This window comes from Epargyreus clarus, unplaced genomic scaffold (genome assembly GCF_041222505.1).
Source record: "Epargyreus clarus isolate Ecla_fem2 unplaced genomic scaffold, WU_Ecla_fem_2.2 ptg000021l, whole genome shotgun sequence".
NCBI classification, from domain to species: Eukaryota; Metazoa; Arthropoda; class Insecta; order Lepidoptera; family Hesperiidae; genus Epargyreus; species Epargyreus clarus.
The window spans coordinates 7,250,553-7,268,985 of NW_027332228.1; the positions used below are offsets into that span (position 1 = coordinate 7,250,553).

The 18,433-nt window shown below is 33.5% G+C and overlaps 1 protein-coding gene across 4 annotated transcripts in view; it reads left to right on the forward strand.

Moving 5' to 3' along the window:
* The window catches only part of dnc (phosphodiesterase dunce), a 458,672-nt gene that overhangs the window by 194,201 nt on the left and 246,038 nt on the right, over positions 1-18,433 (forward strand). For 2 of the 4 annotated variants that reach the window (XM_073084964.1, XM_073084963.1), the window contains exon 2: positions 15,809-16,138. The exons of the other annotated variants lie outside the window; for them this stretch is intronic. In XM_073084964.1, the coding sequence (XP_072941065.1) occupies positions 15,996-16,138 (143 nt within the window). In that variant the 5' untranslated portion in view covers positions 15,809-15,995. The remainder of the gene's footprint in view (positions 1-15,808; positions 16,139-18,433) is intronic. 4 annotated transcript variants of the gene reach the window in all.

Below are 18,433 nucleotides of genomic sequence, written 5' to 3' on the forward strand. Positions count from 1 at the left end.
TCTGTGTGTGTCCATAGCACCCACGACACAGGGAATCCTACTGTGGGGCTGTGAGTGTAGAAAGTGTGTGTTTATATTTACGTGATGGTCAAATCTAGCAACTGAATTTCATACCAGTTAAACCCAGTCGATTGCCCTGAAATTTTGCATACACGTTTGGTTTGGATGACGATGCATGATTAGCTTAGTGAAGCCATTCTAAGTCTAATTTGACGGACGCTCCAATTTGGCGGACCAAGCATCTTTAGCCCTCATAATATGGATATAATATAAAATGGTTTTCTGTCAATAATTAGAAAAACTTATTTTTATATACCTATTTCTAATTTTGGTCAGTAAACGAATGTAACTTTAATACATGTTAATCAGTTGTGCTACGAACAAAACTCTTTGCGACACACAATCACGATACTCATTATTCCTGGAGGAAGTACGAAATATAAAAAGGGAACAAGCAAGCTTTGAGACGTTTCATAAATTAAAGTTACAAAAAAGTTCCTCCCGCGACGATCATAAAAAGTTGAAAAAGCCGCGAATCGTGAGATTCATTGCTAATGGTAAAACTCGAAATGTTTCAGGCTGCTAATTAATATAGAAATTGTGTGAAAATGGGTCGCAATTAAAGAAGAGCGTTTTTTTAATTCTAATTGAAGTAGCAAATCAACGTGGTATCATTTCATGTTAAGTTATCGACGTAAGCGACCCCAAATAAGACAAGAGTCGATCTTGAGATCTCACATATGTATTTCTGCCTCTAAGGATTAAGTTGAACAGCTCATTTTAGTATGTTATACCGACTCGGCCCTTCCGACCAAACTGCTTTAAAGTAGAGCTTCTAGGAAAATCAAATGTGGGAGAATGAAGAGGGAAGAAAAAAATCTTAATAATTAGTATTTTCTTTTAGTATGTCCTTTCCAATTGGATGCTTTTAAGCTAAATTGGCCGATTATACCGTGTGTGTTGTTTATAAAATATATATTTATGATATTTTAAATCAATGTAAATACAATAGGTACTTTTAGTTTCAAACACATAATGCTCGACAAAATATTAATAATACAGTTTTCAGCAACCCTTTATCTGTTTATACAATTAGACGTCCAATTTCTGTGATTCATTACATAATCCATTTAGCGGAGAGCGAAACATTATTCAGATAGACTGAATTAATCTAAATGCATTTCCAATTATGAGGCAGCCAAATAGATGCTACTGGAATTGACGGAGTAATTGTTGTAGGATCTTTTATGATTAATGTAGAGAGATTCGGAACAAAGGAGATACGGTTTTAATTGATGCTCTAATATCTTAACTCTTTATTAAAGAAATTTTAACTTTAACTAATATTTCATAACATTAATAACGATATCTTTGCAGATTTTGAAGGTGGTAGAACCCTTTGTGGTTCGACTCCGGCGGCACCACCGCTACACCTATTCCTACCTAATAACAGCAGTGTTAGGCGCTACTGTGTTCCGTTTTGAAGGGTGTGGTAAGGGAGACAGACTTTTCCGAGGCGTTCCAGCTTAGTCCTCAGGGGTAGCGGCGCATCTGTGGCCAACCTCAGGTAGCAATATCTAAGCCTAACTGGGGTTGATTACAGATGTCCATGGGCGACAGTAGCCACTTACTATCAGATGGATTGATATTATAAAAAAAGAAACATGAAAGTACCTATAATATTTAAAATTCACAAGTACAATACTCCGGGATGATTAATCTTTCCTTTCTGAACAGGACTCCTGTTAAAACTTGTAAGCTGTTTAAACCAGTAATATTCTTTTCGCAGTTATCTTTAACACTAAAAACTATTATCAACTCTACCACTATCTGTACTGAACTAAATAGTAAAACAACGCAGAAATGTTCGTCGGTCTAATTCATAATTGCGACCACTTCAATTCAATACGATAATAATATCGTCCAAATTACGAGTATGACCACAATAACAAGGTACTGCCACTACTCGTGTTTAGTGGGGCATTGGCGCGTCAAATAAAATGAAAATGTATTGTTTTATTACAACGTACAAGTTGGTATAGTTTCGTACAAATTGCTTTACAGAGTTAATTAATTATAATAAGGATAATGTTTGTGCAGTGAAGTGTAAATGACAAGTTAAGGTGCTTAAGACATTGTGTTATTTTGAAATAAATTGCTTATTGAAGTTTTATTAATATTAATTAAAATTTATCAAAACAGCGCGTGGTTCACGAAGAAATGCCTCGGGCTTTGAAAAAAAGTAAATTGAGTTTGAGTTATTTCATAATATACCAAACAGGTTTTTAAAAAATATTGAATATTTTTTCAATAATAGTGTCATTGCGAAGAAATTATTCAGGTGGAATTTTTTAAAATATTATTTTAATAAAAATATAGTAAATTAAAGTACTAATTAACACACAATTTTATTATTAAATACGCCAATCCTTACTTCCTTACTAATATTATAAATTCAAAAGTAACTCTGTCTGTCTGTCTGTTTGTCTTTTCTTCACGCCTAAACCACTGAACCGATTTTAATGAAATTTTGTACAAAGATAGTCTGAGACTCGAGAAAGGATATAGGATAGTTTTTATCCCGGAAATCCCACGGGAACTAGGCATGTCGATCTAAGATCGATTAATCGGAGAATCTATCTTTATATTATTTTCTTTTAAACGCGATCGAAGCTGCGGACAAAAACCAGTTAAAAATAAAAAATGTAAAACGTACCAACATACGTATTGAATGAAAAACGTACTACAAGCGAAACATTTTTGTACGATTAAAAACCCAGACGAGTACACATTTATCACATTAGGTACAATGGTGTTCAATCACTTATACGTACAACGTATACATATATAGATGGTTGATTCAATAAACATTATACCATATATATGTATCGCACATAGGTTCTGATTAATGCAAATAGCATAATGTAACAGATCGGTAGCACTAACAATCAGTGATGTGATGACTATTCCACTCTATGAACTACTGTACGCAGTAGTCTTAGTAGATCCAGTAGTCCAGTAGATCTTAGATCACTTGGTAAGTTTACTTGTCATCGTACGCGATAACAAGTAAAGTTACCAATTGATCTAAGATCCATATTAGAAGCGACTTTCATCTATTCTTTTAATATATTTAACTAAAATGAAGTGTATTAAAAATGTATCGCGATTGGGTTACCTAAAGAATTTTAGTCAATCTATGATTAATTCAAAAATGGTTATTTATCGCTAAACCTAATTCGAATCTTCTAATATCATATATTTTTAATACTAGTCTGTACTTTAGTTGTATAGTACAGTAGCTTAAGCGTACTCAGACGTAGTTGCCTACGGTTAAGCTACTACAATTATTGGTGTCTGATTCCAATATTCGACCACAAACTTTTAAGCATCTAGCAGTCGCAGATAAAACAGCGTACGTGTAAAAGAAGAAAATACTAATTTAAAATAAGGTATACAAGGAACCTTATTGATAGAATAATTTCTTCCCACATATAAATATCCACATCTAAATCATTGAGTTACAAAAATACCAATGTAGGTCGATCGTCAATCAAAAACTCGATAAAGAATATTTTTGAAGCGTTCATGTGAATTCGTATAAAATATTTAATACACCTAAGAATACCAATATAAAATATTTAATACACCTATTTAATACACCTAAGAATTTAATACACCTAACAATTATATTTTGCTTCATATAACGTATTTGTAAAGATGCTGTTAATTCACGAGGGCGCTTTAACTTTATTTATAATGGTACGTGTACGTGTGCTCATACATACATGCTCATGCGTACTCACGCACACACAACACTCGTATTCGCACGTTAGCAACACATGTAAGTGCGACGCGCGCTCGTGAATTGTAACTATACTTTGTGTGCCGCAGCTATTCTTATAGGACTGAGAAACTGTTTTATTGCAAACAAAGTTGAATGCGGAATTGCCGAAACTTTTAACAAGAGAGGAACGAGAAATGTTTTCATCTAGAAGCACATACGAGTTCAAACTTATTCAGTATGCAACTCGGTTACGCAAACATTATACATTAAAGTACCCGAACAATTCTCCACGTAAAAATTGAAATATGCAAAACATGTACGATGTTGCTTGTGACGTGCAAACAAATAATGAGATGCAAAATTTTAATTTAAACAAAGGTTATGCATTCGTTTGTAAATAAACAAACAATTATTCGCTTTTATACGTGACTGTGTTGTGGAAAATCAACACACACAAATACAAAAATAGAGACACTGATTTGCGCGTAATCAGGTTTTCTTTTGCGCCTAGACAATAAAAGTAATAAATCCTTAAATTATATGATTCTATATTAAGCTAGTACGGTGACTACTATACTTCACACATGTTTATTATTCACTAAAAAATATTTAATCATCACATAAATGTTACTAATCAATGTAATATTTAACAGTTTTTTCCCAACCAAAGTTCTATTTTTATATTTTTCTAGACAGTAATTAACAATTTTTGATGAGCAAAAGTTGTCTTCAATTGATTATTACCAACGAGCGTTGAATATAACACAACATAGGAAAGGATGGAAACGTAATTCTTTGATAATAAGTTTATTGTCACCGATCTTTTCCTTGTCATTGTTATTATGACGTAGTGCACAGTTGTTACGATAATTGGCCATTGCGTGTCTGTCACACATTGAGCGAAACAGTTACTTTTTCATGACTATGTAAGAAATAATACTTTATCTTTAACTAAAGTATTATTCAATTTGCTATGCACAAAAACGTTAATATTTCGAATAATCAATTTATTATCATGTACTACAAGTTTTAATATTCCATAACATAATTCCGTTTTACTATGCCATTAACAATTTGTTGGACTGTAATTGAGTGTGTAATGACTTCGTAGATCATACCGTTATCATTGTAGATAGAGGTAAAAAAGTTGTAAAATAAATACAAATAAGTACCTATGGTTTTCTGTATGGAAGTTTATTCAATTCAGTCTTAATAGTTCACATTTATTACAGTTTGTAGGGCGCCCCTTAGCTATTTACAAAATTGTTTGTAAAAATATTTTACTCACATACTTATATTTTTTTCACAGATTAAATAATATTTCTAAATATATTTATTCATAGTTTTTTAATAGGTATAAGTCGGGTCTCATGAAATCTCGAACTTTATTTTGAATAATTTTATTCGTAACCAAAAATGTACAACGGTAAGCAAACTTTAGTAAATCTAGAAAAGAGTAGTTAGTGCAACAACGAGATACGTTCCTGCGAACAAAACAGTTGTGTTAGAGAAGTTTAAAGCATTAGTGGTTTTTCATTTGGTGGTGTTCTTCAAGTAAGGGTGGATTTCCACTCGACAAATATCTTCTGAAGATGGTAGAACCCTTTGTGGTTCGACTCCGGCGGCACCACCGCCACACCTATTTCTGCCTAATAACAGCAGTGCTAGGCGCTGCTGTATTCCGGTTTGAAGGGTGTGGTAAGGGAGATAGACTTTTCCGAGGCGTTCCAGCTTAGTCCTCAGGGCGCATCTGTGGCCGACCTCAGGTAGGAATATCTAATCCTATCTGGGGTTGATTACAGACGTCCATGGGCGGCAGTAGCCACTTACCATCAGGTGGACTGCATGCTCGACTGCTACTCTTATATTATAAAAAAAAATAGCATTGTCCAATTTCAATGTCCAACATTTGATCACATCTCTTTGATAGATGCCCATTCCTCTCGTCTAATATCTTTGTCTAAGATTTCTTTATAATTTGCATAGTTGTGAAAATGGATGGACGTGGAGCGACTGGTTTTGGCGATTGTTTTTAGCCTAAAAACGAATTCTTCTAGCTGGCAAATAGTTGATCAAATATCGGTGTTGATAGCAAATTAGATAAAGTCATCCAACTTATTTGATCAAATGTACATTGGACTAATATATTTAACGAGTGTAACACTACCCTAAGATACTCGTTAGTTCCGTCTCCCTGTATAAGTTTTTCGTCGGTGTTTTTATTGTACGAGCCATTAGGCAACAATGTAGTTTGAAGATCAGTATCACTTAGCTTAAAGATCCTATTGAAGGTGACTGAATAATTCAACAGCAACACCCTACTTTGCGACCTTTATTACATTTGTATGTTCTGCGTCCGAAAATATCACGAATAACTAAAATAGTATGACAAAATCAATATTTGTATCTTTCTTACAACTGAGTATTTTTTATGGTGGTAGAATCCCTTGTGTTCACTGCGGAAACACCACCACCATCTTCTCATAATAGCAGTGCTGTGTTCTGGTTTGAAGGGAGTAAGTCAGACACATTTACATGAGGCATTGCTATCTAGTCCTCAGTTGCCTATATCGGGTAGGTCTCCAATCTTAACTTTAGTTGGGGCGGAAGTATCTATACCACTTATTTAATCTTAATTGGTTTGTAGTCTCGTTTGCTCTTTCGATATTATAAAATTAACCTTTACTCACCGAAAGATATTTCATTTACCTTATTTTTGTTGGATGCATATATGTAAAGTACCATTAAACAGAGACAAATTTTAATAGCACACGAAACGTTGGCAAATGCTCACATCCTGTGTATATTATGGCGTACGTAGTGTTACGCGCAATTTGTTAAAATTGTTATACTCTGCTCATAACTCATCGTCATTCGTCATGATGACACGCGTGTCGTCATACCGGTCTGACACCAACGGGCTCTGGGTTCAATACGCGGCCAGGCATCAAAATGATGAATTTATATTTCTGTGTTGGTCTGGGTGATTTGTTTTCGTCTAAAGCATGTATATGAATGTCTGTTATATGGTTATATAGGGTGTTTATTGTAGAAAGTGATGTTTATTTATTTAAGAAGAATTTTTGTTTAATATTCTTAATAGTAGGTACATTTTTTGGACATATTTTTTCGACTACAATATATCTTAAGTAATTCGTTAACTTAGTTTGGAGATGTAGGTATGTTTTTAGAAAAGGAATATGCGAATAGAAAGTACCAATTTTTATATATGTGATTCCTTAAACAAAATAAAGGAAAAGTTAATTTTAACTCAACCAAAATAATGCTCAATGTTTATTACGTGTTTTGTAAAATTTGTTTATTTTATCCCTGCTTTCCAGACTGAACAAACTCCTGTGTACAAAAAGCTGTGTTCGCTTCATAAGCGGATTCAATATGGTAGGGATTAATTGCTGCAGGACTCAGATTACCAACTTAACTACTTAGTTGGTAGTTTAGTTTTATACGGCTTCACTATGAAATTCCTTTAGCTCACGCTAAAATTCAACTATATTTATTAAAAAATATAATTAAACTTGTTTGAAATAGGTATTCAAAATAATTGTGAAAAAAACGTAAGTAAAGTGTAGATTTTTGTACAGTAGATTCTTAAATGATATTGAAGAATTCATAAAATGATTAATGAAAATTCATCCCCTAAATAAATAATACTTAAACGATCTAAAATAATGATGAATGAATTTTCGTAATACTTCGATAACTAACTTTTGTTCAAATAATCCTGCTTTAAAAACCCAGACCCTTCACAAAGGGATTCAGTGTGATAGGGATTACGTACTTCAGGGTTCGGATTTCATACTTAAGCGCAAGCCTACTTAATTTATGTGTCTAGACTAGATGATTATAAATTGCTGTAAACGTTGTAAACTTGGACGTTTCAGTCATAAAATATCTAATTTAGCTCAATAATACAATTTATTAATATTTAATACTAGCTGATCCGGCAACATTTTTTCGCCTCAAAATCTATTTATCAAATATATTTCATATAAAATATAGCCTATGTTTATCGTGGATAATGTAGCTTTTGAATGGTGAAAGAATTTTTAAAATCGGTCTAGTAGTTTTTGAGCCTATTCATTACAATATACAAAGGGCCATACAATGGGGCCATTCTTGTTTTTGGTATACATTAATGATCTACCGTATGTAATGCAGGACTTATCAAAGGTTGTGTTGTTTGCTGACGATACTTCCGTTATATTTAAAGTTAAAAGACAATCTAACGACGTGAGCGCTGTCAATAAAGCACTTGACATAATTCACAACTGGTTTAGCGCAAACAATCTTGTATTAAATAATAAAAAGACTAAATGTGTCCGATTTGCTCTGCCTAATGTTAAAAAGCTGACGATGAATGTTACCCTTAACAATGATCACTTAGAATTTGTAGATGAAACAGTTTTCTTAGGGATAAATTTAGATATAGCCGTGATAGCCTAGTGGTTAAGAAACGCGGCCTCTCGATCGAGGGGTCCGAGGTTCAAATCCCAGGCACGCACCTCTGATTTTCAAATTTATGTGCGTATTAGAAATTAATTATCACTTGCTTAAATGGTGAAGGAAAACATCGTGAGGAAACCTGCATACCTGAGAGATTTATAAAAAAAAAAAATCTTAAAGGTATGTGAAGTCTACCAATACGCACTTGGCCAGCGCGGTAGACTATGGCCTAATCCTTCTCATTCTGAGAGGAGACCCGTGCCCAGCAGTGGGACAGTAATGGGTTGATGATATATATATATATATATATATATATATATATATATATATATATATATATGATAAATTTAGATTCTAATCTACAATGGAGCCCTCAGATAGCAAAGTTATGTAGTAGACTTAGTTCGGCAGCCTATGCGGTAAAGAAGATAAGACATCTTACCGATATACCAACCGCTAGGCTTGTTTACTTTAGTTATTTTCATAGCATTATGTCTAACGGTATTCTGCTGTGGGGTAACGCTGCTAGCATAGATGTCATTTTTATACTTCAAAAACGTGCAATTAGAGCCATTTATAGTCTTCGCCCCCGTGAGTCCTTACGAGAACTGTTTAGATCTATAAATATTTTGACAGTGCCTAGTCAATATATTTATGAAAATATCTTATATGCTCGCAAAAATTATTCTTCTTTGGAAAAAAATTATAATAGGCACAGTCATAATACTAGAAATAAAAATAAATTGGCCATACCTCAATTTAGATTAAGCAAGGTGTGTAATTCTTTTATGGGGAACTGTATTCGTTTCTACAATAAAATACCAAAAGACATTATCGATCTATCCGAGAAAAGGTTTAAATCTACTATAAAATTAACTTTATGTAAAAAAGCTTATTATAATAAATCAGTACTTAAATGATAAATCCGTATGGTATGACAACTCCAGCTCCAACATCAAAAATTAATTATATGTATCACTATGTAAAATTGTATATTATTTACTCTTTAAAAGATGCAAATATGCACACGTATGGAGTTTCTTGCGCCGCTTCTTCTCCATAGCGAAATACCTTCCGAAGCGGTGGTAGTTTGTTGACTTTCAAAAAGTATTCTATATGAATCAATTTTGAATAAATGAGATTTGAATTTGAAACAAACAAAGTTTTCCTCTTTATAATATTAGCATAGATAATATTATATCTATGTATATATTTGATTATAAATAGGCACAGGTACATAGATTTGAAAATACATAGGATTTAGCCACCGACGTTATTTTTTTTCAGGAACACATGATAGGTCCTGTAGCAAAAGTATGGTTAACTAATTATGTGTGTAGGTATACTAAATGAAAGAAAAATAGATCGTTTATTCGGTACAAAGCATCATTAACGAAAATAAAACTAAAATCAACTTTTACTTTGTTTCACATACAATTATTATATAACATAAAATGCGTATTACATATAAACAAGTAATCTTAAATCAACAATTGTGTTTAGAATTAGACATGGAAAACGAACAGCAAAAAACGAGCTCGAAACTATTACTTTTAGATATTTTTGCGTTATTATTTTCGAATATCAATAACAAGAGAGATATTGATAGATGCGGAAAAATACGGTACTAAAAATGAACACTGCTTGGAAGATAGGAGATTTGCCGGGCGTTTCAGACCCTCATGTCGGTGGTTTAAGATTAAATTGGTTTCTCTTCAGAACGCTCCGATATTGCCTTTCAGCATTTTTATTTCCACTTTCTACATGGATTTTGTCATGATTCATATTCTTCTGTGGGCGCTTAAAAGTTGGCAGCGACTTAATCTCTCATAAACTGATTTTTTTGTCATAACCACTGAATTGACTTTTTGGTTCGACTCCGGAGACATCACCGCCTCACCTATTTCTGTCTTGTAACTGCAGTGTTAAATGCTGTTGATTTGTTCCGCTTTGTAGGCTGTGGTAAGGGAGGCATACTTATATATGGTGTTCCAACTTAGTTCTCAGGGGTAGCAACGCATCTGTGGCCAACCTCAGACCAACATCTTATCTTGTCTGAGATTGATCAGAGATGTCCATGGGCGGCTGTAGCTACTTACTATCAGGTGGACTGCATGCTCGTTTGCTGCTTCTACATTATCAGAAAAACTACTTGATTGTGGTTTCTGATGACCGTAACAGATGAATTGTTTCACAGTAAGATGTTGCTGTGAATCTCTTTGATTTTATACAGTGAGTTGATCATATCACATGGCAAGATAGATTTATTACGTACCTAAGTGATATTCTTGGTAATAACTCTATAATCACTATATTATTTTTAAATACAAGATTTTTTTATGTTAGATTAATATTTTGCGTAAGTTGTTACATATTATATTGATGCAAGATATATTTCACATGATAATGAAATAATTGTTCAAATTTTCATGAAAGTATAATTTGTTATACAAATTTAGTTTCACGGATTGATATTCGCTTCTTAAAATGGCAATCGATATTCTTGATCGGATCGCTGTTGCCAATGTCAAGTGTAATGTGTTCAATAGTGGCAATAATCGATCGAATTTCGTGGTTCATAAACTAAAGTACTATGTGCTAGTTCGAATATAAATGAAATTGTAATTGGATCTTTGAAAAATTTAGGATGTACACTAAACCGCAAGTTAACTTTAAAGCTAGTCAATAGGAAAAGTAAAAAAAAGAAAATTACTTGTCAAATAAAAGACAATAACTGTACTGAACTGTTTTGTCTTTGCCTTACTTATTGCTATTTTGATATTTCTCAAAGTTTTAAAACGTTATCTGTACCTTTGTAGGTACACGTCCAATAAATATTAAAAAACTATTAAAATAATTTTCCTTCAATTATTTAATATTATATAAATTAAAATCTAATAAAATATATTATATATTCCCCAGATAAACATAAATATACACATAAGTCAGTAGTTATCTATCAGTTTTCCGCCAACTTGTTTATTTAGTAAAAATAGATAGTATATGTAACATTATTACATAACTGCCGTTTAATTAAATTACATCAGATGACGTTGCTTTAACTGTACGATAAATACGGTGTAAGTGTTAATCTAATCAGCCATATAAAGTTATCTGTAAATGAAAACACTGTGTCAATATATTTGTATCTGATCACGGTATCAGATAATTGTGATTTCTTTCTTTACACGAGTAGAGCTTTTATTAATGTTTTATGATTACCTATTTAATTAAGGTATTATTTATGAAAGGTTGTAATAATTTAGGTTGTTGTAACTACTAACTACTTACATATGAGTCAACCATTTTAGCCCTCAGGGGGTTGTAACGCATCTGTGGTAGCCATTAGGTAGAACTCCTGCTTTTTATGGAGTTTGTTAATGATACAATAATCCCTTCTTACCATCAAGTGGACTGTATGATCGTTTGCTACTTAAATCTTATGAAAATTGTAATCCATGTAAATAGGTACCAAACAGAATAATGTAACGATATGAAACCTATTGAATTTCGTCATTAGATTCAAAATAGCGCAATAGTAAGGTATGTTCAGGTAATTTCGGAGCTTAGGTAAAACCGTTTGATCAAAATTATTAATTAATTTGATGTTTTTTAAAATTGCCAAAATACAAAATAAAGTATGTAGTACTAATAATAGACCGGGCATCAGGAGGAAAAGTGTCACCAACAAATTATTTACTTTAAAAATACCTATATGGTCGCCAATAATAATATGATGTCGCCAATTTAAAAATGTCGCCAATGTCGCTAATTTAAAATATATGGTCAAATTAGTCTACAATATCTAATCTATTTATTCCAGGGGGCCTACCACCATCTTTTAAAAACCATCATAGTTTACGAAAGTTTTATTTCTTCCTTAAAACAGTAAAATATTTCGTCATACACAACTGAACAAACTGAACAAACTTAAACCCTTATTAATTTTTCGCTTTTCCATGGTATAAAACCAACTGAAATTGTCATATTTTGCTTAAAAAGTTAAATTTCCTGCAAAAAAAGTAAAAGTAAGATTAAAATAATATTGTTTTAAGAGATGGTAGTAACCCCTAGGTCCGGTATCACCCCAACTAACTCTACATTGTGTCTATGGGTACTAATTGAACGTACGTCACCCGTTAGTTACATTATTGTTTATTGTTATTACTGTGCTCATTCAGAATGCTATACGCAGTCTCCTAAATTATCTGTGGCTTCCGTGACCGCCCTTTGTTTACGTTATCATTAGGCTAGCAAAATTTAAAGTACGTACTTAATAATGGTTTCATTTCAATGCGGCGTGTCCGCGAATAAATTATATCATTCGTGCGAACAAAAATGGTTGCGATATTTTGACCGAAAAACAAATTGACTTTTTAACCTATATACAAGTACCGTTATGCCTCCCATGTAGGTAAGCCTATGATGATGTTACGCGATCACTAGATTTTGGCATTACGGGTCACGATCGTGCTTGCCAATTTAATCTGTATTGTGCAAAAATTAGAAATTAAAAGATGGATGAAAAATGAAAGCACCTAGAGTATGAAATAAAAATAAAGGAAAAAATATCGAAGTGCAATACATTCGAAAAACTATTGTATTCCCATTTAGGGAACCTTTTTTCGACATCGTTATTCTATTTATTTAGTTGAAGTGGAGCGCACGAAGCGCCTGTCGATTTTATAACAGCACGTATATTCGGTGGTGTGCGTGCCGTGTATCTGTCAGGCGCTCAGCACGCGAAGTTCGCGATTTGCGATTAATAGTGCCTCCCTGCCCTACCCAAGCTTTATTGCCTCTTTATTTAAGCTTGCGACATTGAAACAGACCCTGACAACTTAAGGTCAGCGATAGCTTCGTGTTTCATGTTTGTGTATACGGAGTATCGAACTACTGATTGCGTTTAACATTCGGAAATATTTTGTCATATGGAAACGAAGGAAAATTGGAATGTAATGATTTGTGATATTGTACAATATTGCCTCAATAAGAGACTGATCAATGGAATTGAGTCTTAATATACATTATGTACAATACCAAATGTGTTACTAAAATAACTATTTTGTCCGACTCTACATTTTGGAAGGTATTTACCTACGTAAGTTAAGATTAAAAAATAAAGCTAATTAAATACTTTTTATTAAAAGTGAGATAAAGAAAAAATGTTTCTAAATCCGTTATATAGCTGTATCTCTATCGACTTAATTATTTTTCAGTTATTTTCAAGTGAATAGCCGTTCGAAGTGGTATCAAAAACGATTGCCAATTCCTTTTACGAGGGTTTCGTGCTTTCCAAGTAAAAAAGGAAAGTTTTAATGGATCCGTTAAGGATCCTCTGAAAATTTAATCTTATAAATTCAATGTTCGAAATTTATATAATACATATAGAGAAAGTAGGTACCTATTTTATATAAATCTTAGAACATTCAAATATCTTCTCAGTATTTACGTTTAATTTGAATATAATTATTATGAATATTACACTGGCTTTCGAGAGTAGATTTATGTAGCTACATAATTGTTACACGTTATTATTTAACGTAGTACGTAGGTAAATAACGTAACTTAAATTTGATTAAACAATAAATTTATTTCCATAAAAATGTAATTATAGCGACGACCCGCGTGGCGCAGCGGTCACCATACCGGTCTGCCACGCAGAGGGTCCCGGGTTCGATCCCCGGCCAGATAGATATCTAAATGATTAATTTAGATTTCTGTTTCTGGGTCTGGGTGTTTGTGTATTTGTCTATGTGTGTATCCATGGCACCCACGCAAGCGTTTTTTTTTTAATGTTTGTAACTTCGATATTTTTGAAGTATTTTAATTCATTTCTTGCTTATCTATTTATGTATAATGGAATCTTTTCTTACATCTGTTTGTTCACTACATTAGAGAACTGTAGAATGAAAACGAACTTGCACTTATCTTAGTAATATTATCTTTATTTTTAAGCACTATCTTAAGAGCATTGTTGGAAGATGTTTAGGATAAACATTTTTGGCACAGCTTGGACTGCAAATGGTGAGAACAAGACTGTGTTTGTTCTGTTGGAGAAAAATTTGAATGTTTTTAAATAGAAAGAATAGACTCAGACAAACTTTCGTTAGATAACCATTTCACCTAAGTACGTAATTTTGGTATAGGTATGTAATTGTCAATCTAAACAAAACTCGTGTGGTGTATTATAGATAAAATGGAAATGTAGATTGTAGGTGTAAGGTTAACACAGTACGTAAGCGATTTATTCATTTTGTTCCGAGAAAACTTGCGTCAAGTAAACGTAATGTTCGTATTTTAGAACAAACGCCTACTTATGCCTACCTACAAAATATCTAATTTTAGCGTAATATTTTTCTAAGCTCATGGCTTGAAAAAACATTACGCTAAGACGCAAGAGTATCATCTAAATTAAACTTTGATTTTGTTTTATGAACGTCTGAATTAAATTACATTTTACGTAACAGAAATCCCTTATTTTCACAAAAAATCGGAATCTTACCAACTGTTCGCCACAGTAATAATGTCAATTTACTTTTACGACTTTTACAACGTAAGATATGTTCACTGTTCACTGTTCAACCCTGAAAGCAGGGCCGCGGCGTAGATACCTATTAGGCAAGAAGCCAACAGATGCGACAATGTCCCGGTCAAATATACCCTCTCATACATATTTCCGCTTATTTTACGATGCTATCAAAGTAGACAATTGTAGGTATGGGGTTCTTACTTGTTGCATATGAATTTTTAAATCTGATGAAAATAATTTTATTAAGTTCTCTAGTTTTTCTGCTTCTCAAAGTCTTTCGCTATCTCTTTGAGAGTAATTTCAACTTCCGGCATACCGTATATATTTTGACTTCTATACAATACACTTCAAACGCGATGAATACATTAACGGCAAAATAGGCTTTCTAAAATTTAAAATTATATAAGTCCATACTCAATGCTAGGTCCCTATATATTTTATTAAATATCACTCGTGTTAGGTTGTTCAAGCTTCTGCTTATACGGTGAAAAGTTAAAATCTTACCGAGGGTGTCTTGAATAAAACGAATCTAGAATAATGGCGGCGAGTATAAGCGGATGTCACGACGAGGCCCCTCCAACAAAGCCTTTCAGCTCTATTGTCAATAGGAACCTCGGAAAGATGTAGAATTGAATTGCTTTGGAAAATAACGATTCCTTGCAGATTTACTCGCAGCATCATTAAATCCAGCTCTGAAATCTCTGAACAACGCTTTTCATTTAAACACGCAAACGAATTTTATTGAAATTTCTCACGTATTAAATTATTTTTAAGTGCAAACGGGTCAAGACATAATATACGATAATCACGGTAAACAACACATTCCATTTATTTTTTAAATATGTTAGGTATTATTAGTCATTATTTATGCAAAACAACGGCGTAGAAATAGAATCCTAACGTAAAACATACGATGTTTACTGAACTTTTAAATAATGTGAAATGTTTTGAGGTTCCTAGTAATATTTTAAAACTGAATGACGTTTTACATAAACACCAAAAGTTACGTATAACTCAATTTATAGGTGCGAAAAGCTGTATTTTTCACAAGTTCGTTAATCACATGAAGTGATTGAAAATGAATTGTTTGTGAAGAAGATAAATATGAGAGTTGAAAAGGGCTGTAAAGTTATAGCGAATTCGAAACGCGATATTGTATTGAAAAGTGGGATATATTATGTAAGAAAATAAATAGAAGTATAAAGTGTAGTGATGAGTGGTCGCCATCAACTCCGCGTGCCGGAGTTGCGCGTGAGTGGTGCACAAGATGAGTTCGACGACCCGCCCGCCGCGCTGCCACCCTTCGCGCTCACCCTCGCTTCGATACCACGACGCAGACACTCATGGATTTGTGGGTAAGTCCCATATTCTTCTTTGTTTGTTAAGCTCTGGACAAAGCTGTCGTGTTTATTATGAATATTGCGGAATGGATACATTTTTACATTATGTCGGGTACAAACGGATACTCACGACTCTGCCGATAATTATCCATGCAACTGGAACGTAATATCTTAAAATGTATTTATCATGTTTAAGTACAGTTTCTCTCATAATTTGTTGACTGACAGTCTGTTACGTACGCAGAGATTCGTCTACTGCTGATTGCAGGACTAACTTGATATTTTATTTCACACCTTACATAATCCCCGGCATTGTAAGGCATTGCTGAACCTGAAAAATTTCCAGACTCAATGCTTTGTACAAACCAACTTTTATCTGGATTTTATCATAGTTAAGACCGAACTGTTTGAAGGGTTTGGTTAGGTTAGGTTATGATTCTTACTCGACCGTTATACTAACTTTGTCCTTGTGGCAATCCTATGTAGCCAACCTCAGGCAAGGCTCTAGTTATTTTAATGTTTATTTCAGATGTCGATGGTTGGCACCAAACTTAGTATAAGATGAACTGCATGCTCGTTCTGTACATGGATTTTATAAAAAATACACGTTTCTATATAATCTAAAGTGATTATACTCGACGTTAACAAATTTCAAAATCTTATTCCTGTTTATTCGAGTGAATTGACCCAAATTGTAAATGTTCTACTATACTAACGGCAGTATTTGTGCCATACTCGTCCACATATAGCAGTAAACCGTACTAACGACGTCGTCTGAAGAGCCCTCTCCCAAAGCAGCCGGCATGCCGTTAATAACATCCAACGACAGTTACTTTCATTTCAAACAAAGCCGCCTGTGATAATGCCTGAATTACCTACATTAAGACTCGCATTAAAGAGAAAAATTGCAGTAAATTCTATAACATTATGTATTTTCTATTCTACGTATTTCTAACGTGAATTCTTGCGTTTCTGTGAGCAGTACCCTTACCATGAGTTTGTATGTTTTGACAAGTACAACTGTTTTGGTATTTGTTTACGTATTTGCCCATACAAATTCCAATCAGCGCCCGTAGCGGATTGTATCAGAACGATAGTGTCAGTAACGTAACATTAAATGTCTAAATTGACAAGATGGCGCTTCATGTTTTGTCTCTTTTCTGCGAACATGTGAGGCAGACAAAAAGACTTGAGCACTTACTTATTGTTACGTTTACTCAGTCTACTGAAGCAAACGGAACAGAATAATGGATTGAGTAAACGTAACGTAAAATTGTGGGATATTTTGAAAACTCATGGTACAGGTACAAGGCTACAGGTGTAGATACCGGCTGACTCACATATGAAGCATATTCTGTGATCGACTTCAGCTAGAACCCCTTTTCTATATAGAGTTGATTACACATATTTATAAAATAGGACGCAGTAACTTACCATCTGATGTTCCTGCATGGTCATTTGTTACTTAAATCTTTTTAAAAAGTACTTCACACACGTACGTCCAAAGTTATTGGGACACTATCACATACAACTGGATGTCCCAAAACTTAACAAGTGAAATAGCTTTTGTGGGTAATAAAATTCGTGTTCCGAATAGAAATGTAGGGATCGTGGATATCACAAACCAAACTACTTATGTATACGGTCGATACCGGCAGCTAAGGAATGGCACACATGTTCAAGACGATATGTTTAAACATGGGTGTAACTGCCCTGAAAGGTTTTTGTTTGTTGAAGGTAAATGTATCCAATGGCGAATATGCGTTTGACAGAACCATAAGTAGTTTTGTATTGTAGTTTGGTATAAGTACCTAACCGTAGGGTTTACATACAATTTTAAGGGCTATGACAAGGGCTATGACAAACAACAATTAGAAAATAGTTTGTACTTTGTTTTATTTACTTTTAATTATAGATTAAATAGCTGTGTAGTTTTAATGCAATAAGTATTTTGCGTAGCTCTAAATCTGTTTTTTGGGAATGATACTTAATATCTATCGAAAAAAGAAAACAGGTCGATTAAACCAAAGAAACGAAGCTACTGAACTGTTTTGTCTTTGATAGTTGTTTATAGATATACCTACTATATTTAAGTGGTCCAATAATTGAAAATAACGAGTCTATCGATAAAGGTCAGTGGTGTTGTTGACAAGTGTTTAAAATGAGAGCGACACTTGACATACCATACCAATGAAACAACAATGTGTGAGTAACAAGTCGTGCTTCTCATTGTACGGATATTTTCAGCCGGCAATGGCTGTCTGAGAGACAATTAATATCAGTTAATATTCATGAGATGAACAGTGGCCC